Source organism: Rhinopithecus roxellana, chromosome 4 (assembly GCF_007565055.1).
Source record: "Rhinopithecus roxellana isolate Shanxi Qingling chromosome 4, ASM756505v1, whole genome shotgun sequence".
In the NCBI taxonomy this organism is placed as follows: domain Eukaryota; kingdom Metazoa; phylum Chordata; class Mammalia; order Primates; family Cercopithecidae; genus Rhinopithecus; species Rhinopithecus roxellana.
This window is the reverse complement of record NC_044552.1, coordinates 150197108-150218839: the sequence shown is the minus strand read 5'-3', so window position 1 is coordinate 150218839 and position 21732 is coordinate 150197108. Positions and strand designations below refer to the sequence as shown.

General features: G+C 48.7%; 2 protein-coding genes and 3 pseudogenes across 2 annotated transcripts in view; 2 read left to right on the top strand and 3 right to left on the bottom strand.

The window, feature by feature from the left end:
- Positions 1–8718, top strand: part of AFDN (afadin, adherens junction formation factor) — a 142286-nt gene extending 133568 nt beyond the window's left edge. Inside the window, 3 exon segments of the mRNA XM_030928608.1 lie at positions 3137–3425; positions 6494–6578; positions 7171–8718. Of these exon segments, the coding sequence (XP_030784468.1) occupies positions 3137–3425; positions 6494–6578; positions 7171–7324 (528 nt within the window). The 3' untranslated portion in view covers positions 7325–8718.
- Positions 8719–14172: 5454 nt separating this feature from the next.
- On the bottom strand, positions 14173–15054 carry LOC115897042 (annotated as a pseudogene).
- Positions 15055–15085: 31 nt separating this feature from the next.
- On the bottom strand, positions 15086–15712 carry LOC104678507 (annotated as a pseudogene).
- Positions 15713–15864: 152 nt separating this feature from the next.
- LOC104678500 lies at positions 15865–17212 on the bottom strand (annotated as a pseudogene).
- Positions 17213–17370: 158 nt separating this feature from the next.
- The window catches only part of KIF25 (kinesin family member 25), a 64144-nt gene continuing 59782 nt past the window's right edge, over positions 17371–21732 (top strand). Inside the window, exon 1 of the mRNA XM_030929558.1 lies at positions 17371–17664. Coding sequence (XP_030785418.1) covers positions 17593–17664 — 72 coding nt within the window. The 5' untranslated portion in view covers positions 17371–17592. The remainder of the gene's footprint in view (positions 17665–21732) is intronic.

Sequence of the window (21732 nt, the reverse complement as noted above, 5' to 3'; positions counted from 1 at the left end):
AAGTTAGCCTGAACGTAATCGATTGGCTAGGGCAGAGCGGGCTGGAAGTTCTGTGTGTCTTAAGAAGCACAAGGCAGAGCAGGGCCTGGCTCCCCCAGCTTTGTGATTGGACCAGCAACTTTACCCCGTCTGGCCCACCTACCTCTCTTCTGGACTGTCTCCAGATCCCCTTATCTGCCAAGTTTTGTCTCCCTCAAACTTCTGAACTCTTGGGTGTGTGTAGCAGTGAGCCTCTTTGCAAAGGGTTCGTTTCCTCGGGCACTCATCTTTACTGGACATGGCCCAGCTTGTCATTGTGAAGGTGACATTTGTTCAGTGATTGCTTAAATGGCATGTGGACCGTGGGAAGCAGTAGAAGCATAGTAAGACAGTTGGCTGCCATTCAACATTTCAAATAGATGGTTTACTCAAATCACTCACTTCTGGTTGATGGTAAAGAGAGCAGATGGCTTAGAAAACATGATACAGGAAAATTTAGTATGTAATCCAGTAAATATTCTGAGTTATTTCTTTTCATTTGTGTGTGTGTGTGTGTTTTTAAGTCAAGTAACCCTTTTAATTGAATTTTAAAATGACAGCGAATTTTGACATTCTGAGAAATGGGGATTTTGAGATGTTTCTCTCCATATCTCCCTTCGTCCTGTGTGTGGCCAATGCCCTCTGGATGAAGAGGCTGTAGCCATTGAGCTCCCTGTGGGGGCCTGTTTCATCCCGAGGGGACTGCGTGTTGCTCTGTGTGGTTTGAGAGAAGCTGCTCTTCTCTGTTACTTCCCTTCTGTGAAGGTAGAAGCTTTCAGTGTTATAACTTCTGATGGCGGAAAATTTAGTTTTTATTAATAATTCCTTCTTCGATAGTCTAGTGAACTATATTAATAGAACAGTATACTGTTCACAGAAAAGAACTTGTAGGGAGTTTTTTGTAGCGATATGATCTATTAGGATATAGAGCAATCTAAGAGTAAGCTTGATAGACATGATGTGACTTCACTTAAATGGAGTAGAGTGAATAAGGACACTCACCTGTGTTGAAATTGGTGATTTCTGCATTTCGTAGACCTTTGCCCTCTAAGTTTATTATCATATTATCTGTTGACTCTGAACAGCGTTTGAAGTCTTTTCAAAGAGTTTGAGCTTTCAGGATTAGGTTCCCCTATGAGTCTTTCACTTGTGTAATGGTAAGTCAATATTGATAAATCTTTCTAAGGAAATCAGATTTCCAAAATGCTGAGCCGCTTGATGTCTAAGTGTTGATGGTGTTTGCTGTTGCTTTGCTGTTCCATGAAAGCGCTCCCTGGCTGCTTGGAGGGCTGTATTTTTCCAGGTCAGTGCCAGCTTGGCTGTCCCAGGCCCTGCACAGTGCCCATTGTTATAGCTGGGCCCAGTCCTGGCCACGCTGGAGCCTCGACGGGGGCAGCTGGGTTGTCACAGCAGCACAGAGCACATGCAGAGAGGACCAGGCCATGTTTTTCCTATGTTGAGAAACTCTTGGGTTATTTAATTTTTCCAATGTGTTTTCATAACTCATGATTATGTCAAATACACTTGTGTTAGTAACTGCTTCTATAATTAAGTGGTCACTGTAAAAAGAAGGCGAATAACCTATTTTTATATCAGAATGTCCAAAACTCATGGGTTTGCTTTGTTATAGAAAAATGTGCCATTCATTTGTTGGGTAGAATAAAGTCACCTTGTAATTGTATCTGCTCTTGGTATAACTAAAAGAGGATGTTTTCATTTCTCCCTAAAATGTTATCAAGCAACTGTTCCTCATGTTAATACTAAGATTCTTGCTAGTTCCATTTAAAAGCCACAAGAAGTCATTCTGGTTTATTCCTCACTCCAAGGGAACACTGACTCTGTGTAGACAAGAAGACGAAAGTCTTTCCTTCAGGATTGCTAAACAGAGAGCAAGAAGATTCAATGAGAAATTGGGCTCAGGGCAGTAATTGGGCTGGCATTTATTCTTAAGAGTTTTCTCCCTCAAAAGGTGGAGTGATATTGCGTATTCACTCGTGTGTGTGTGTGTGTGTAGCTCTAGAGGGAGTAGGGAGAAAATACAGCATGAAATTGAAAATAGGACTAACAACTTTTCACTGAATGCCAGCAAGTTCTCTCAAATTAGTTTTCTTCGGTTGAACGAATTTAAAATTCATTGTACTTCAATTCACAGCATTAAACATTTACTCGAGGCAGTTTATTCTGTTTGCTCTTTCATCCCCCTTCTTATTTACTTTTTTCTTGTGTTCTAAAACTTTTGTCAATCTTTAACAAAACTGTGCTGTTACCTTTTTTTAATGTTAAAATAATTTTAACACTGTCAACTGTAGTTTGTGCAGATGTATGTCAGAAAAAAATGTACAGTATGTGTCAAAATATATTTGAATCTCTTGTTGCTGTTAATTCCTGGCTCTCTAATTTTCTGTCTGTTAGGGAGTTCATTAAGATTTGAAATATAAGTTAAGAACTATGGAAAGCATATTTGTTAGATTGTTACTTTGGGAGAATGAGTGGTTTTTTTGTTTTGTTTTGTTTTGTTTTCATTTCTGGTTTCCTGTTGATCTCCTTCCTAGTAACCAGAAGTAGACAGGGTGGTTCAGTCACGTCCTCCTTGTCCAGGAAGGACTGCGCCTCAGCATTCATGGGGGCTCAGTGAAAAAGAATGCAAGTTTGCCTTTCGGAAAGTGCTGGCTATAGAAAGCCAGTCACAGCCTATTTTTAGTTTTGCGTTATCTTTAAACACTGCAGTAACAGGTAAGTTCATATCCTGCCAAAATCGGAAGAGGAGAGAGAGAAGGAAGTAACAGGAGCATGGAGGAAGGAAAGAAGGAAAGCAGAGGAGAATTCAGTCCACTGGGATAATGGAGAGGCAAAAGTGACTGGGAAGCAGGAGGCTGAGAATTAATCCATTCCGTGCTTTTGAGCAGTTTTCTGTCAAATAATCCAGAATAGTGTTAATGTACTTGTAAGTCTAGGGAGAAGACTCCGGATTGACCTGCTGCTTCTGTTATATAGTAATTGTAACTATTCAACTTTGACGTCAGTGTGCTGATGAGGATTGTTCCCTTTGAAGGCCCAGTGGGTCGGCTGTTCCCTTCTGACCTCTGACCTTTGCACTCTTGTCTATTCCCGCCCGCAGAGGCGACAGGAAGAAGGGTATTACAGCCGCCTGGAAGCTGAGAGGCGCAGACAGCACGACGAGGCGGCGCGCAGGTTGCTGGAGCCCGAGGCACCTGGTCTGTGCCGCCCTCCGCTTCCCCGGGACTACGAGCCCCCGTCCCCGTCCCCCGCGCCCGGCGCCCCTCCTCCCCCGCCTCAGCGAAACGCCTCCTACCTCAAAACCCAGGCCCTCTCCCCCGACTCGCTGTTCACTGCCAAGTTTGTTGCATACAATGAGGAGGAGGAGGAGGAGGACTGCAGCCTAGCAGGTCAGGATAAGTACTCCAGCACGAGAGTGTCTCATGGGGACCTTCTTCCTGCCCCTCTTAAACCACGGCCACCCCCCTGCCAGCCACGCCCGGCCTCCGATGGCATCTTTCTCTCGAACTCATTCCAGCCACCCCCAGCCAAAGCCAACAGTACTGCTCACAAAAAAGGCCAGCCCCCGCCCCCTCCAAAAAAATCCAGCTCCTACCATCCCAGCCACTGCAAAGGTAGAGGTAAAGGCGTGACAAATCAGCTCTCGTTGTCTTAATGATTGGAACCTCAGCATCTCTCTGCACACTTGCCCTGTAGTATGGTCCATGGCGATCGTACTTGCTTTGGAATTTGGATGTCACATGATCACTGGTCTCAGCATGGTGATCCTCCTCTGCCTCTGATTGTAATGTTCTGTGCTAATATTCTTTGGTAGATATCTTAGTACTCCGATTTCTTTTACACTTTAAAAAGTTCCATTTCTTTTATCAGCTGACAATCAGTCCTTCTCTGTTGTTCCCAAATCACTTGAAGTACTGTTGGTCTTGGCTTTCATTTTCTATCTCTACAAATGACCTTATATTTGTTTGAACAAGGGCCTTTTCACACATTGTAGTGTCTCTAAAGACAAAGTGTTATAATTACATTATAAGTTTCCATTATTTAATATTGGTAGAACTTTCTGTTCTGGATTAAGTAGCCTGTGGAATAAATCATGCATTCTCATGGTGGTTTGGTTGGTGTGGCCGGAGCATCTGCTAAGCTGGTTAACTGTTGGCTTCATGACCTCCGTGCAGGCTGCCTCACACCAGGGTCCAGAGACCCCAGTTACAGTGAAATTCCTCTCATCCCCTTTTGCTCTAACTGGCTTCACTGCTTCCTGTTACTTGCACTCTTAGCACCTAGTAACACTAGCAGCCAGACCTTAGCAGGCGTGCAGCTGACCTTAGGGAAACCCCCTACGCTGACTGTAGAGCAGGACGGTTCTGCAGGGAGCAGGGCCTAGAGGCTGTCACAAGCATGGGTTCAGTAGTCAGTGTTTTTGAGACAGTATGTTTAAAATATAGCTGAATTCATAAAGATTCAGATTTCACACTAATCTTACCTTAAATGGGACTGGAATTCTGGCACTAAATATCTTCAAATTTTAATGAGTGTATGAGAGTCTTCTGAATCCTGTATCATTCTGCATAAACAATTTATGGGACTCGACAATTCTGAAAGAAGAATAAGACTCAGTGTAACTGTCAGTCTTACTCAATTAACAGATGAATTTTGCCAGAATTCTGTCCCCCCACCCCCAGCTCAGAGCTTTGATCTACTTTGAAGGTTTAATATCTAATAATATTTAGGTTGAGTCACCTTGGAAGCCAGGATTAAATCATTTTATGAAATATCTGTTGTAAAGATCTATAATTTAGTACCTTTCAGAGCAATTTATGGAATAATGGTACATTTTGAAGCAGGATGCCATCAGTCTCCTTGTATGGAGTTTTTATAAGCTGAACTTAAGATGACAGAAATGCGAGGGTTTGGTAACCAAGTATTACAGTGAGGTGTCACTGCTCACCATCTAGGCTCTCAGTCCTACCACTAACCCTTATTTTACTGCACACGTGAAGTACCACACAGGACCAGGTCATAGCCGACATCTGATTGCTCCGCCTCTTCGAAGACTTCTTCGTAATGTACAGAGCCGTCTGCACCGTGTGCAGAGCACATTCTGACCTTGTCCTCCTCATGTCACTAGCGTGGTCTCATTCCTTGCTCAGCTCTGTTTCTGTCGCGAGCGCTGTGGTAAAGCATGCTTCTGCAGATGGACTCGGCTGCTTCCACTGAGCAGTGAGAGGAACAGCATTAGGGTGTGAATTGGAATGAGTAATACCAGATTTGAACATAGCACTATATGAAAGATTCATCACTAAAGCTTTTTGAAAATGATCTGTGACTTGGAGTATTCATAGAGAGTTAGCTAAAGGTTTTGATATTCTTAAGTCTAAAAGTTCTGAAAATTTTGAAGAATTAATTTTACCAGTGGAAAAAGCCAGTATCATTCTTAAAACAAAGCTCAAAAGATACAACGCAATGTTTTTAAAAATAAGCAAGATAAAAAATTTGGAATTAAAATGGGAAAAAAATGTCTCCATGCAGTAATTTATCTAAAGGGCTGCTATAGATTGTCATAAGGTAGAGATGTGTTTCTGTTCAATCTTTTGAGTCTTTGCTGAGGATGGCATCCTCCACAGTGGTGGTGGGAAACCTGAGTAAAGGTGCAGTGCAAAGAGGCACCCTTCAAAAGGCAGGTGTGTGTCCCGTCCAGTACGTCAGATAAGTTCTGCACAGCAGGTCCTTTTGTAGAAGAAGAGAAAAATGTGTTTTTGTGCAAGTTGTTTGAAAAAGAATTTTAATGTGAAAATATTGTACTACTTTTGTGGCCTGTTTAATCCAATATTCATTGTTGTCAGTGTTTGCTAAATAGTTTGAGCATTTTTTACTCCAGCCTGTATTACACTGTCAGCAGATTTTTGAAGTGTGAATTTTTCTAATGCTACAATTAATAGAAATACATTAACACTGATTTACTGTATTATGATTTTAACAATCTGACATTGATTGTTACTTGGATACACTTAGCGACATTATTACTTGGATACATTTAAAACCTTGTATCTGCATCACATCTTTTGATCCTTAGCAATCCCCTGAAGCCAGTAGGAACAAGGCAAATGTTGCCGATGGATTGATGTTACACTCACCCAGAATGGGTTGATGTCATTACACTCACCCAGAGTTGCTCTGCTGTCCGAGGAAGAGCGGGGCCATGGGCGGTATTCCTCTCTAATAATGAAGGGCGTCAGGTCAATGTTTTAGCACCTTTTGAGAGTAGTCATTGGATTACTCAGGCCACCAACAGAGATGAATTTCAAATTGATGAAATTTTGATACAATGTGAAGGATCTTTTACCTTCCTGCTTATTCAGTAAGGTATTTTTTATTCTCTGAGCACTGCATCTTTCTCATGAGTAAAGCTTAGAAATAATGAAGTACTTTAACTTGTCCTGTTTCTTTCGTGGAAAAGGACCAAACTCTTACCCGGGATCTGCTGGAGCAGCTGTTGGAGCCCATGACGCTTACCGGGATGCGAAAGAGAAGCGTTCTAAAAGGTATGGACGGTTGCGCTAGACGAGGAACTTCATCTGTACCTGATGACCCCTTTCACTCTTCAGGGCACTTTTGAATTATGTAAACAGACTTCATGGCTTCACTCTATGCCCTCACCTCGATTTTAGTTAGAAATGCTATTGCCCCAAGTGTTCTTAAAACAGTGAATTTGAACTCACCAGAGAAATCATCAGTACCATTCTGTAACTTATTATTAACTTTGGCATATTTATAGATGCCTCTCAGGTACATGTAAGATTCCTTAAAATGCTGTATTTTAAAACTGTACCCCTCAGGTTACACTTATTTAACTGGTAAGAATTGCCTGCTTGCTAAAATCTAACTTACAAGGTTTTTGAGAGTTGACTATGACTGGGGAAAGTTAATGTTTTAGCCAAGAAAACATGTTGCCCTTTTTTTCTAGATGGGTTTAAATACAGCCCCTGTGATTTCAATTGTAGGGAAAGTTATAGCGCAATTTAACAAAGAATGAGTCTGAGAATTTTAATTGCCATTATGTATGCAAACGTATGTAATTGTTGGCAGGTTGTTTCTAGTTTGTCCAGTAATCTTCCGTATTGCCCTCTTCTGCAGCCAAGATGCAGATTTACCTGGAAGTTCTGGGGCCCCTGAAAACTTGACATTCAAGGAACGCCAGCGTCTTTTTTCACAAGGTCAAGATGTATCCAATAAAGTGAAAGCCTCTCGTAAATTAACAGAACTGGAGAATGAACTGAACACAAAATGAAAACAAAATGAGGAGGACACTTTGTATTTACCCCAAAATCTTCTCAGTTGTGGGTTTGTAGGTGCGAGTTTGAAGAGGAAAGAGGAAGGGGGTTATATTTCTAAGTGATTCACAATTTCTGTTTCTAAAATGGTTGGAATCTAGAAACGTTTCAATTCCAAGAAATTTTATTTTACTTTACCATGAGATTGCCGTTTATGTAACTTAAACACTGTCTAGTTTCTTAATTATCTAACTCACATGAGGATAAGTTTTTTGTTGGTTTCTTTTTTGGAGTCCTGAGTTCAAAGGGGACAGAACTAAGGATAGGAGGAGAGAATGGACGTTTCTTCTCTCCCATCTTCCCCTCATCATCGACCAAGGAGCACAAAGAAGTTCTGTTTCTGTTTTTTGTTTTTTTCAGAAACTTGATTTTAGCCGTCAAGCAGAGAATAGCTTGAACTATTCAGACTGTTGTTGGCACTGTTTAGAAGTGAACACACACTCTTCTACCCAGGAAAGGACATGTGACGACATGCTCCTCCCATGTCCCCTGATTGTGTCTCTTCCCACAATATCCTTCTAGTCTGCATCGTGAAACGGCTTAGGCCAAAGCTTCCTGTGCGATGACGCACATCCGAGACTGTTCCACTCATTCCTCGCAAATCGGAGCTCTTCTGATCAATTCTAAATATTTGATTAATTTTAATTCTGAAAGAAAATTCTGAGGATTTAAGCTTAGGGGATTTTATTTTTATAAATACTAGATTATTGTTAGACTTAATAAATCACTGGTAAATTTAAAGATGACAGTTACATTACAAAGTTAACTAAACCTCAACTGTTCCCAGGCATCTGTAAAAGAAGATATCTTGATTGGAGCAATGTTCAGTGTGACTGGGAACGACAGAAGAATGGGAGATGAGTAGGAACCCCTCAAGCACAGCTGTCACTCAGACATTTTTAATTTGAAAAAGAGATTTTCATGTGTATGCCAGTCAAGAAAAGGAAGGAATTCAATTACAGGGCATCTGTAACTTAAATATTGTAAGAATAACTCATATGGAAGTTCAAGCTATTTTTATACTATAATAAGAGTTATTTAATTTTAATTTGTTGAATTATTAGTTACCACTGTTATTTCTTCAGCTGTGGATGTGTGGCTGATGTAGGGGAGATGGACCTCAGTGTGTTTTATATTGTCTGGTGTTAAGATGATAAATTACTTTGTGATTACAAGCAAATTTTCTAGTTGACAAAGCCCTTGGTGGAGTCCAAATGATTTTTCTGTACCATATTGTTCTCTTACACATACGTATGTTAGGAAAATAGGCACACTTTCAAAGAGAAGCATAGGGGCTTTTACTGCCTTCGAAATCACTTTTAATAAGAGTTGTATGATAAATCATTAAAAATGCGAGTGTAAATATTTTTTTATGTCTATCAGGGTTTTTATTTGAAAGTGTGCTCTTCCCATTTCCTTGTTTGAGTAAGAGAGTGCAATGGTTCTGAGTGTTCAGGAAGGATTTGCTTGCTTGCGGCAGAGGTTCTAGGAAAAGCAAGCGCCTCCCAAATATCTTGAGAACACTGGCAGCCTTATGGCCACTAAATCCACACTTTCTTTTTTTTTTTTTTTTTTTTGAGACGGAGTCTCGCTCTGTCGCCCGGGCTGGAGTGCAGTGGCTGGATCTCAGCTCACTGCAAGCTCCGCCTCCCGGGTTTACGCCATTATCCTGCCTCAGCCTCCGGAGTAGCTGGGACTACAGGCGCCCGCCACCTCGCCCGGCTAGTTTTTTGCATTTAGTAGAGACGGGGTTTCACCGTGTTAGCCAGGATGGTCTCGATCTCCTGACCTCGTGATCCGCCCGTCTCAGCCTCCCAAAGTGCTGGGATTACAGGCTTGAGCCACCGCGCCCGGCCAATCCACACTTTCTTTAAAGAGATGCAGATGAATTACTTTTCTGTTAATATATAGAAAAATACACATGAGAACATGCAGATACATGTAAATATCTACATACAGGGATATTTGTATGCGTGGTTGTGAAACCCATACACAAGTGGATTTGGCCATCTTTGGGCAGTGAGGTCAAATGTGAATATGTGTAAAAGTGCTTTTCAGAAGTGTGCATTACTATGAGAAAACAAAACTGCTGTAGTTTTCCATTTCTACTGTATTTCAGTTGCAACCTATTTTTAATAAACTTTGTATGTATTTAAGTGTATTTGCTATTGTTTTGAAAGTGCTGACAAAGTTTATATTTGTAATATCAGCCTTCCTCGCCCGTCTCTTTCCATCTTTCTGTTCTTCATTAAACACTGAGTATGGTTTCTGTGTCAGGCAGTGGTTTTCATTTGTGGGGACATGTCGTGTGCCTCGTCACACAGGTGTCTGTGAGTCTCATAAGCCGTTCCACTGCCCGGGCCTTCCTGATTCTTCCTTGATCCAAGCAAGCTCAGGTGGGCATTCAAGCCATTCAGTGACACTGTCTCTTGGTGGCCTCTTTGAAATTCCTAAAATATCCCTAGTAATAAGTAAATGGTGTACATAAGGCATCCTGGTGGGATGTGTCTTAGCGCAGGAACCCATTCAGGACAGCCTCGTGTAAAGGGGTATGTTTGATTGTAAAACTACACAAGGCACATTATGAGGACCTGGGAGCTGTGGGAGGCATGTGCAGGCGGGACCTTCCGTGTGGACGGGGCTCAGCGCTGCCTCTGCGCCGTTGTTCCTCCTGCCTCTGCCTATTTCCAGTGTACCTTTTAATGGCCCATGAGTAGGAGGACGGGACAGGGCAGGGATGGAGAATTTTTAGGGCTTTCATGGGGGGAGAAAGGGATGGGGAGTTGTTGGTTGAAGGATACAAAGTTTCAGATAGGAGGAACAGGTTTTGAGGTCTGTTTGCTGCACAGCGGAGTGACTGTAGTCCATATATTGTGAAAATGAGGTTCATGAAGGAAGGAGTGTCTTAGGGTTGTAGAAAGTTGTGGAGACCTTTTTGGTAGAATGAGATGTTTATGTATTGAAACTATAGTATTCACTTTTACTATATTTTAATGCTTAAAAAGATACTTTAATGTTTGAGAATACAAAAACTTAGGAAGTCTGAGTATTAATACAGATTCCGTTTTCTTCTCAAGGCCTGTGTTTCTGTTGCTGTCAGTGGAAATAATGGTACTGCCCTGCAGTGGTCTGTCATACGGACCAGCAAGCACTTGATAATTTTCTGGTGTGTGCCATTGGACACAATTTCCTTTATCCCTTATTGAATGGAAAACATTTCAAAGATTTAGTTATATTTAGTAAACATTAAGCAAAATTTAATTTGAATGACTTGCAGGAGGGAAAGGATGTACAAAAAGTGATAGTTTTATTATTTCCAGTATTTCATCCAGTTTATTCCAAAAATCACATAACCTCAAAAGAGACATAACGACTTGAGACTGGGAATTGAAGCCAGTTTCTTGTGTGATTCAGCAAGTGTTTATGGGAGCCTACGGGTGCCTCCTCTGCCTCGGTGACTGGTCTCACAGCGCTTACCTGCCCTCCTGAAACAGTGCAGCTCTGCCCCCAGGGAGCATCACTCCAAGAGGCAGAAGCACATGTTTCATTTACATGTGCTGATCCATAGTAACTGTTAGCTGTAAAGAAGTGCAGGGGACACCCGGAGGCCTAATAAAGTTCCTGTGGAGACAGTAGGCTGTTTTTAGAAAATGATGCTCTTAAGAAGCCTTGCAGACGGAAGAAGTCTGAGGCAGGCAAGCTGGAGCCTCTGGAAGACAGAGAGCCCAGAGCCAGAGCCCCAGGACAGGAGGGTGCAGGCAGGGGCTGGAGAGAGCCAGGGGCCACCTGGCGCTATCCAGTGGTAAAAGAGCATTTTCTAAGACCATGGCAAGAAGTGTGACTTGTCTCCTTCACGCAGTTCAAAGCCTCTGCAGGGTTTCGAGGAGGGGCTGGGGCCACCCAGGTGACGTCAGTCGCTCTGATTGCTGGCATGGGGGAGGGAAGGAATGGAAGCCCGGAGCAGGCTTCTGCAGGAGTTGGAGGCTTTGAGGAGCCAGATGGTGGCGTGGCCACCCAGATAGGAGAGCGTGGAGGCGGCTGGGGCGGACCCAGTTAAGCTCTAGAGTTGTTTGCATAGTTAGAGAGATGCCAAAGAACAGATGAGGAAAGAGCACAGAACTCCACTCGGCTGTCAAACAGCAATCGGCCACCATGGCTTTCAGATTGAAAACGACCTCCACATGTCTTCAGTGGGTTACATCTTACTTTTCTCTGCTCTTCTAAATCTTATGTTTTATTCTTTTATAGAGACTACAGACTTAAATGGATGTTAAATTGGAGACAGTGGTTCCAACTTTAACTTGGAACTTTTTTAAATGATTATAAAATATTAAGTAATCTAACCCCAAAGAGAGACCTGGGAAACTGTAGGTGAATTGTATGGCTTTAAAAATGTTCCACCTTCCTCCCATGAATCTTTTTTATATGAGAATAGATCCCAAAATATAAAAACGGCCTACTTCAGTTGAGCAAAATACGTACCATGTTCTGAACAGGCGAAGTACAGCTAGGGAGTCTCGGGACTTTGGGTTCGTCTGATTTCCATAACTGCCATTACCTAAATGTTGGAAAATCACTGACATCGATTCAGAGACTGTCCAGAGCCCTCTTAAGTCTTTGTGGACACAGAGTGGCTTGTTTAAATGAAGCAGCCTCTCCTTCCAGTGATGTGAGGTGTTTATTTCTCTTTCTTTCTAGTTGTTTTATTATATGTCACCCATTGCAGACTAAGCACCCCTAAATATTTGTTGGGTAAATTACACAAGAAATTGGCTTCTGTTCTCAATCTGAAATCTAGTATGTATCTTTTGGGGTTATGTGACTTTTTGGAATAAACTGGATAAAATCGTGGAATTAAAAATTCACTTTTTGCATATACTTTCCCTCCTGCAAGTCGTCCAGTTTATGTCTTGCTTAGTGTTAGTAAATACAACTTTCTGAAATTAGCTTTCCATGCAAGAAAGCATGGAGGAGTGCTATCTTCAGTACAGTAGAAGGACTGTTCAAAGACAGCTGGTTGCTGCAGTCTACAAATGATTTGATCAGATCTCTCTCAAGAAGAATTCTTGTTGCAAGACAAGAAAAGGAATTGGTGGAATACAAACAAAAATAGGAAATGAAGGAAGAGGAGAGTGCAAAGGCCCACTGGATTGCGAGCGCGTGCACGGGGAGTCGTGGTTCCACAACCAGTTCCGTGTATTCAGAAGAGCAAGACGCAAGTGTCTTCCAGGGGGCAGTTGGCTCAGCCTCGCATTCCAAGGCATTTCTCAGGCCACACTGGACATGGGCCGCCCTGAATATTCTCTGCTCCTGAGGACACCATTTGCAGGGCTGACTTGTGTACATACACGGGGCCTCTGGCTGTCTCTGGTAGAAGCAAATTTGTCACACCTCTTGGCAGGATTTCCAGTGACTTGGGCAGAACCAATCATTAAAGTGGTAAAGCAGGTTGTGTTCCAGAACTATGTAATAGGGGGAAGAAAACACCTCAGTTTAGAGCTGGACTCAACTCTGCATACAGCAAGGCAAGTGGAATCGGCAGCCAAGGAGCAGGTTAGAGGTTGGTGGAAAGAGGGTCACTGAGAGGCCACAGCAGGGCTGGAGGGCACTTGGGCTAAACTGACCCATGGGGAGTCTTGCTAAAGTCAGGGCTGGGGAACCCAGCACCACCTGGGGGATGGCAGGGGACACGGAACTGATCAGATGTTGGACGCAGGTGTGGGGGATTCTCATGGTGATGCAGACTTGAGGCTGAGCTGAAAAAGGGCGTGGAGAAGCCCAGGGTCTGGTCAGGGAGGGCGTCCTTGCCACTGGTGCCAGGAGAAGCGGGTGTCCATGTTCCTAACCAATATGCCGCATGGTCGCCGGATCACATTGCATACCGTGTCCTGTCACCTCTGCCGGGCTGTGACCTGGAAAGCTGCGCAAGCCTTTTCGCCACTGTTGTCCTGGCCTGTGTGCATGCCTAGCCAACAGCTGCTGTGTAAGTAAGTTTGGAAACCAAGTCAGTGACATGGACGTGATGTATCACAAACACGCTGCAACAAGAGACAAAGCCTCCGTCCAGCACTGCCACCGACTCTCCTGGAGCCTTTGGCCACATTCTGTGACACAGGAGGGGCCCAGAGCAGCTCAGTACCCTCGAGACCTGACACCAGCCCCTCCAGAGACCGTCCGTTTTTTAGGAGTCACGTGAAAAAAGTAGAAGGAGGCATAATAAATTGTGATATATTTTATTTTCCCTAATATATCCCAACAGCATCATTTCAACATGCAATCTACACATAAAATGCATTCAGATTCTCTACATTCTTTTTCATGTAGAGCCTTCAAAATACAGGGTGTCTCACACCCATGAGACTTCCCCGACTGCTGTGTGCTAGTGCTGGATTGTGAGTGACCAGAGAAGCTACTACATTAAAATATGGGGGCCATTCCCCCCGCAGTGTGTGGGGAGGAGGAGGCAGTAGGGCCATTCCCTCTGCAGTGTTTGGGGAGGAGGTGGCAGTGGGGGCCATTCCCCCCGCAGTGTGTGGGGAGGAGCAGGCAGTGGGGATCATTCCCCCCGCAGTGTGGGGAGGAGGAGGCAGTGGGGCCATTCCCCCCGCAGTGTGTGGGGAGGAGGAGGCAGTGGGGGCCATTCCCCCCGCAGTGTGTGGGGAGGAGGCGGCAGTGGGGATCATTCCCCCCGCAGTGTGTGGGGAGGAGGAGGCAGTGGGGATCGTTCCCCCCGCAGTGTGTGGGGAGGAGGAGGCAGTGGGGATCATTCCCCCCGCAGTGTGTGGGGAGGAGGAGGCAGTGGGGATCATTCCCCCCGCAGTGTGTGGGGAGGAGGAGGCAGTGGGGATCCTTCCCCCCGCAGTGTGGGGGGGAGGAGGAGGCAGTGGGGGCCATTCCCCCCGCAGTGTGTGGGGAGGAGGAGGCAATGGGGATGATTCCCCCCGCAGTGTGTGGGGAGGAGGAGGCAGTGGGGATGATTCCCCCCACAGTCGTGTGGCGGAGGAGGAGGCAGTGTGGGCCATTCAACCAGCAGTGGTGTGGGGGAGGAGCAGGCAGTGGGGATCATTCCCCCCCGCAGTTGGTGGGGAGGAGGAGGCAGGTGGGTCCATTCCCCTGCAGTGTGTGGGTAGGAGGAGGGCAGTGGGGCCATGAGTCCCCACGCAGTGTGTGGGGAGGAGGAGGCAGTGGGGCCCATTACCCTGCAGTGTGGGGAGAGAGGCAGTGGGGGCATTCCCCCCGCAGTGTGGGAGGAGGAGGCAGTGGGATGATTTCCCCCCGCAGTGTGTGGGGAGGAGGAGGCAGTGGGGATCATTCCCCCCGCAGTGTGTGGGGAGGAGGAGGCAGTGGGGGGCCATTCCCCCAGCAGTGTGTGGGAGGAGGAGGCAGTGGGGATCATTCCACCCAACAGTGTGTGGGGAGGAGGAGGCATTGGGGGCCATTCCCCCGCAGGTGTGGGGAGGAGGAGGCAGTTGGGGCCATTCCCCCCGCAGTGTGGGGAGGAGGAGGCAGTGGGGGCCATTCACCCCGCAGTGTGTGGGGAGGAGGAGGCAGTGGGGGCCATTCCCCCCGCAGTGTGTGGGGAGGAGGAGGCAGTGGGGATCATTCCCCCCACAGTGTGTGGGGAGGAGGAGGCAGTGGGGGCCATTCACCCCGCAGTGTGTGGGGAGGAGCAGGCAGTGGGGATCATTCCGCCCGCAGTGTGGGGAGGAGGAGGCAGTGGGGCCATTCCCCCCGCAGTGTGTGGGGAGGAGGAGGCAGTGGGGGCCATTCCCCCCGCAGTGTGTGGGGAGGAGGAGGCAGTGGGGCCATTCCCCCTGCAGTGTGGGGAGGAGGAGGCAGTGGGGGCCATTCCCCCCGCAGTGTGGGGAGGAGGAGGCAGTGGGGATGATTCCCCCCGCAGTGTGTGGGGAGGAGGAGGCAGTGGGGATCATTCCCCCCGCAGTGTGTGGGGAGGAGGAGGCAGTGGGGGCCATTCCCCCCGCAGTGTGTGGGGAGGAGGAGGCAGTGGGGATCATTCCCCCCACAGTGTGTGGGGAGGAGGAGGCAGTGGGTGGCCATTCCCCCGCAGTGTGTGGGGAGGAGGATGGCAGTGGGGCCATTCCCCCCGCAGTGTGGGGAGGAGGAGGCAGTGGGGGCCATTCACCCCCGCAGTGTGTGGGGAGGAGGAGGCAGTGGGGCCATTCCCCCCGCAGTGTGTGGGGAGAGGAGGCAGTGGGATCATTCCCCCCAGCAGTGTGTGGGGAGAGGAGGCAATGAGGGCCATTCCCCCCGCAGTGTGTGGGGAGGGTAGGAATGGGATCATTCCCCCCACAGTGTGGGGGGAGGCGTGAGACGTGGGGGGACATTCCCCCCGCAGTTGTGGGGAGAGAGGCAGTGGGGCATTCCCCCCGCAGTGTGTGGGGGAGGAGGAAGGCAGTGGGCCATTCCCCCCGCAGTGTGTGGGGAGGAGGGAGGCAGTGGGGGACATTCCCCCCGCATTGTGTTGGGAGGATGAGAGTCAGTGGGGGCCATTCCCCCCGCAGTGTGTGGGGAGGAGGAGGCAGTGGGGGCCATTCCCCCCGCAGTGTGGTGGGGAGGAGGAGGCAGTGGGGCCATTCCTCTCCCCGCAGTGTGTGGGGAGGAGGAGGCAGTGGGGGCCATTCCCCCCGCAGTGTGTGGGGAGGAGGAGGCAGTGGGGGCCATTCCCCCCGCAGTGTGTGGGGAGGAGGAGGCAGTGGGGGGCCCATTCCCCCGCAGTTGGTGGGAGGAGGAGGCAGTGGGGGCCATTCCCCCGCAGTGTGTGGGGAGGAGGAGGCAGTGGGGGCCCATTCCCCCCGCAGTGTGTGGGGAGAGGCAGTGGGGGCCATTCCCCCCGCAGTGTGTGGGGAGGAGGAGGCAGTGGGGCCATTCCCCCCGCAGTGTGTGGGGAGGAGGAGGCAGTGGGGGCCATTCCCCCCGCAGTGTGTGGGGAGGAGGAGGCAGTGGGGGCCATTCCCCCCGCAGTGTGTGGGGAGGAGGAGGCAGTGGGGGCCATTCCCCCCGCAGTGTGTGGGGAGGAGGAGGCAGTGGGGCATTCCCCCCGCAGTGTGTGGGGAGGAGGAGGCAGTGGGGGCCATTCCCCCCGCAGTGTGTGGGGAGGAGGAGGCAGTGGGGGCCATTCCCCCCGCAGTGTGTGGGGAGGAGGAGGCAGTGGGGGCCATTCCCCCCGCAGTGTGTGGGGAGGAGGAGGCAGTGGGGCCATTCCCCCCGCAGTGTGTGGGGAGGAGGAGGCAGTGGGGGCCATTCCCCCCGCAGTGTGTGGGGAGGGGAGGCAGTGGGGCCATTCCCCCCGCAGTGTGTGGGGAGGAGGAGGCAGTGGGGGCCATTCCCCCCGCAGTGTGTGGGGAGGAGGAGGCAGTGGGGGCCATTCCCCCCGCAGTGTGTGGGGGAGGAGGCAGTGGGGGCCATTCCCCCCGCAGTGTGTGGGAGGAGGAGGCAGTGGGGGCCATTCCCCCCGCAGTGTGTGGGGAGGAGGAGGCAGTGGGGGCCATTCCCCCCGCAGTGTGTGGGGAGGAGGAGGCAGTGGGGGCCATTCCCCCCACAGTGTGTGGGGAGGAGGAGGCAGTGGGGGCCATTCCCCCCGCAGTGTGTGGGGAGGAGGAGGCAGTGGGGATCATTCCCCCCACAGTGTGTGGGGAGGAGGAGGCAATGAGGGCCATTCCCCCCGCAGTGTGTGGGGAGGAGGAGGCAGTGGGGATCATTCCCCCCACAGTGTGTGGGGAGGAGGAGGCAGTGGGGGCCATTCCCCCCGCAGTGTGTGGGGAGGAGGAGGCAGTGGGGGCCATTCCCCCCGCAGTGTGTGGGGAGGAGGAGGCAGTGGGGGCCATTCCCCCCGCAGTGTGTGGGGAGGAGGAGGCAGTGGGGCCATTCCCCCCGCAGTGTGGGGAGGAGGAAGCAGGAAGCTGCTCGCCCCTCCTCTTCCAGGTTCAGGTCCTGCTTCCGGGACTCAGCGCTGCGCCTCTGGGAAGGGCCGGTCCAGGAGCTCCGCAAGTTACAGGAGAACCAGGCGGGGCCGTGGTCCAGCGAGGCCTGGGATTCAGAAGGGATGAAACTTTCCTCAGTGCTTGGACACCGGCCCCCTTCCTCGGGTCTTCCTGCTTCTTCCGCCTGCCCCTAGCTCCCGCCTCGAGCCACCCTCTCTCGCTCCCCAACGCCCGCACCCGCGCCGGTTACTGGGGGCGGTGAGAGGAGGCCAGAAGCAGAGGCGATGCCGGCGGGGGGCGGGCGGTGGGGGGGCTTCTGGGAGCAGCGGACCCGGCAGCTGCAGAGCCAAGTGCGGGTGAGTCGTGGGGAGGGAGGCGGGACCCCCCTCAGAGGCTCCACGCTGAGGCCTGGGAGAATCGGGTGAGCTTGAGGTTTTCACTGGATGGTAGCCAGCTTTGGACGCAGAGGCCGCACGTGATCTGTCCTCTCCCGTCTAGGCTTCCAGGACCTAGGGGTGGTGGACCTGCCCTGTCCTCCCACCACTGACCTCCACCTGAGGCCCTGGACTTCCCTGTGGGACCTCCTCTCCCCTCCCACCCAGGGACCTCGTCCCCCGAGGGACCTCCTCCCCCTTCCCCTCACCCCCTCCCACCCGGGGCCTCCTCTCCCCTCGGGCCTCCTCTCCTCTCCCACCTGGGGCCTCCGCGACGTTTAAAACCGTCAGCTGTGTGCTCTGCACGTGCCGGGAGCACAGTAGTTAAGCCGGGACAGGTAGAGCTCTTCTAGTCACTGCCCTCTTGGAGTATACAGTTGAATCCGGGAAGCAGATCAATGAAATAAACACAGAATGATTGTAAAATACAGAACGCTGGGAAGTGGAGGTGCATGGTCTCACACGTGTTTATAATTCAGCCATCGCCTAATCTGAGAAATCAAGGATTTCTGCATCGTGCCCGTGCCCGCTGAGCTGAGCTCTGCTGAGGTGGGGAGCCCTTCTCTGGCTGGAGGCTGAGGGCAGGAGCTCTCGGTGAGAGGCTGCGGCCGGCAGTGCTGTGAGCTGGGCAGGGGTCAGCGCCGACGGCTGGGGCAGCGCAGGAAGCAGCTGCTGCTTGAGACTGAGAGCACAGCAAGGGCCCCAGCTCTGCCTGGTCAGTCGGGACCAGTAAGGCATCTTCTTTCTTGAGGGCACGGAGACACCGTTGAGGGATTGTGAGGAGGGTGGGAAGATGAGATTAAATTCCTGTTCTGAAAATGTCACATTGTGGAGGGCACTGGTTCAAACGGAGTAATGGCCATGGAGGGAGAACACTGCCCGGGGACACCCCAGGGTGGCAGGGAGAGGAAGCCCCAGAAACCTGAGCAAAACGTGCAAAATGGGGAAAACCACCCATTTTTTTTAATGGAAGTTGTGCTAACAGCTGTCAACGAAAAGAGTCAAACTCTGTAAAATATTTGAAGAGATTTAGTTGGAGCCAAATATGAGTGACCATGGCCCGTGACCCGGCCCTCAGGAGGGCCTGAGAACTTGTGTCCGAAGTAGTCGGGGCCAGCTTGGTTTTATACAGTTTAGAGAGGCAGGAGACATCAATCAAATACGTTTAAGAAAAACATTGGTTCGGCCCAGAAAGGTGGGACAACTCAAAGGGTAGGGGGAGGGCTTCGAGGCTCTAGGTACATGTAAACATTTTCTGGTTGACAATTGGTTGAGTTTGTCTGAAGACCTGGGATCAACAGAAAGGAAATGTTCAGGTTAAGATAAAAGATAGTGGAGACCAAGGTTCTTTTGAAGTCTCATTATGGCTGCCCTTAGAGTCAATAGGTGACAGGTGTTTCCTATTTAGATTGTTAAAAGGTTCTAGACTCTAGTTCATCTCTTCAGGATTGGGAGGGCCTGGAAGAAAAAGATCTAACCGTGTTAACAGAGATTCTTTACAGATGTACACGTCCCCCAACAAAGGACAGCTTTGCAGGACCATTTCAAAATATGGCAAAGAAACATACATGCTTTTGGGGTAAAATATTTTGACTTTCTTTCTTGTCTCGTAATATTATGTCCGAGTCAGATTTGGAAAGTAAGTCACAATGTATAGGGCTAAATGAAACCCATCTGATGAGAAGTTATGATTTGTAGGGTAAGGCTCCCCGGGCCCCTTAGATAGGAATTTGAAGCGCGAGAGTAAAAAGCAAAAAAAATCAGAGCTTAGTCCTCACAGCATACATCAGATGACAAATATTTATTCAAGAAAGTCTGCTAAAACTCCATAAGAACAGTGATCATCTGTGGATCCCTCCTTCCCCCACTCCAGCTCGTCTTGACAGAGACCCCTCTTGGTGGTTGTGTCCGAGGAGACAGGGCTCGCTCTCCCCTCAGCTCCCACCCGAGGGTCCCCTTATCTCACTAGGAGGAGGGACAGATGCCAGCATTTCTCACCACAGCACCCAGTTGAAGAGGCTAAATTCCTGGTGAGCACGGACAGCCCCCTTCCTCCAGCCAGTCCCTACTCATCGGATGCGGTTCTAGCCAAGAACAGCGGGCTAAGAAGGCTGGGATCCAATTGCTCTCCCCAGCTCCACTGTAGGACACAGCTCTGTAAAAAGAAGCACGCTGAAAAGACCCGAGAGCAGGACAGTCCCCAGGGAAGAAAAGGTGGCTCTGAAGCTCTTCCAAAGGAACTGGCTTTATTGGAAACAGCCAGTTCAAGCTCTGAAAGGATTGTTGCTCTTAATTAGGAGCAATGAATTGGTCTGTGAGGGCTGCCAGAACAAAGCACCACAGACTGGGGGCTTCAACAACAGAAATTTCTCCCTCACAGTTCTGAGGCATAACGTCTGAGCTCAAGGCATTGGCAGCTTTGGTTGCCTCCAAGGCCTCTCTCCTTGGCTTGTGGATGGCCACGTTCTCACCGCGTCCTCACGTGGTCTTTCTTCATCGTGTCTCTGTACGTGTCCAAATTTCCTCCTCTTGTAAGGGCACCAGTCACGTTGGAACACGGCCCACGCCCTCCTCTTGTAAGGACACCAGTCACGTTGGAACAGGGCCCACCCCCACCCCCATGGCCTCATTTTCACTTAATCACCTCTTTAAAGATCCTATCTTCAAATAGAATCATATTCTAATATACTGGGGGTTGGGACTTCAAAATTTGAATTTGGGAGTAGAGACAAAATTCAGCATATGATCAACAAGCTAATTCATAGCCCTATTAGGTTGCTAGAGAGAACCAAGGTGATGACTAAGAAGAGCCCTCGGCTGGGCATGGTGGCTCACGTCTGTAATCTCAGCACTTTGGGAGGCCAAAGTGGGTGGATCACAAGGCCAAGAGATTGAGGCCATCCTGGCCAACATGGTGAAACCCCATCTCTACTAAAAATACAAAAATTAGTTGGGTGTGGTGGCATGCACCCGTAGTCCCAGCTACTCGGGAGTCCGAGGCAGGAGAATCGCTTGAACCCAGGAGGCAGAGGTTGCAGTGAGCTGAGATCGCGATCACGCCATTGCACTCCAGCCTGGTGACAGAGCAAGATGCCGTCTCAAAAAAAAAAAAAAAAAAAAAGGAAGAAGAAGAGCCCACCTGGAGCTAACACAAACCTCAAAGACGGGCCTCAAAAAACGATCACTGCTCCAGTATAATTGGACCAGACATTGAAGAAATGTATGCCCAGGTCATTACTGAAAATCATAGAGCAATCAGTTGGTAATTAATGGAGCTTAACAGGTAGATGTGATGCCACATAAGGTAGATAGCTTAACAGAGGGATCAGGGAAAGAGACAGCCAATCTCCCCACCAAAACCACCACAACCCAGGGTGGCTGCGAGGATGCCCAAGGCTGAGTCCTCCAAGGAGCTACCCCAGAGGCTTCACACTGCAGGGGAAATGAGCTTCATTGAAATAGTCTAACCAAGTGACTCAACAGATAAGCAAAGAACAACAAAACCAAGCTGCAGGCAGGGAGGAGAGGAATCAGCATGTAGAGTTTTCATACTATTACCTGAAACATCCAGTTTTTCAGTAAAAATAGACATACAAAGACATTCAAAGAAACAGGAAAATGAGACATGAGGAAAACACAGGAAACAAAAGTTGCCTTATGAGGGCCTAGATTTTTTTTTTTTTAATTTGACTCTGATTAGCAAGAGGGCCTAGATTTTGAGGAGACAAGGACTTCAAAGCAGCCATTACAGACATGTTCACAAAACTAAACGCTGTGCTCATAGAAGTGAGGGAAACCATGGCAATGTCTCATCAAATAAAAAACAGTGAAGACATAGAAATTATTTTTTAATGATAATCCTGGAGCTGAAAATAACTGAAATGGAAAAAAAAAAAAATTCTGGCAGGGCTCAGGAGTAGATTTGAACTGAAAAGTCAGCAAACTTTAAGATAAGATTGGTAGAAATCATGTTATCTTAAAAACAGAGAT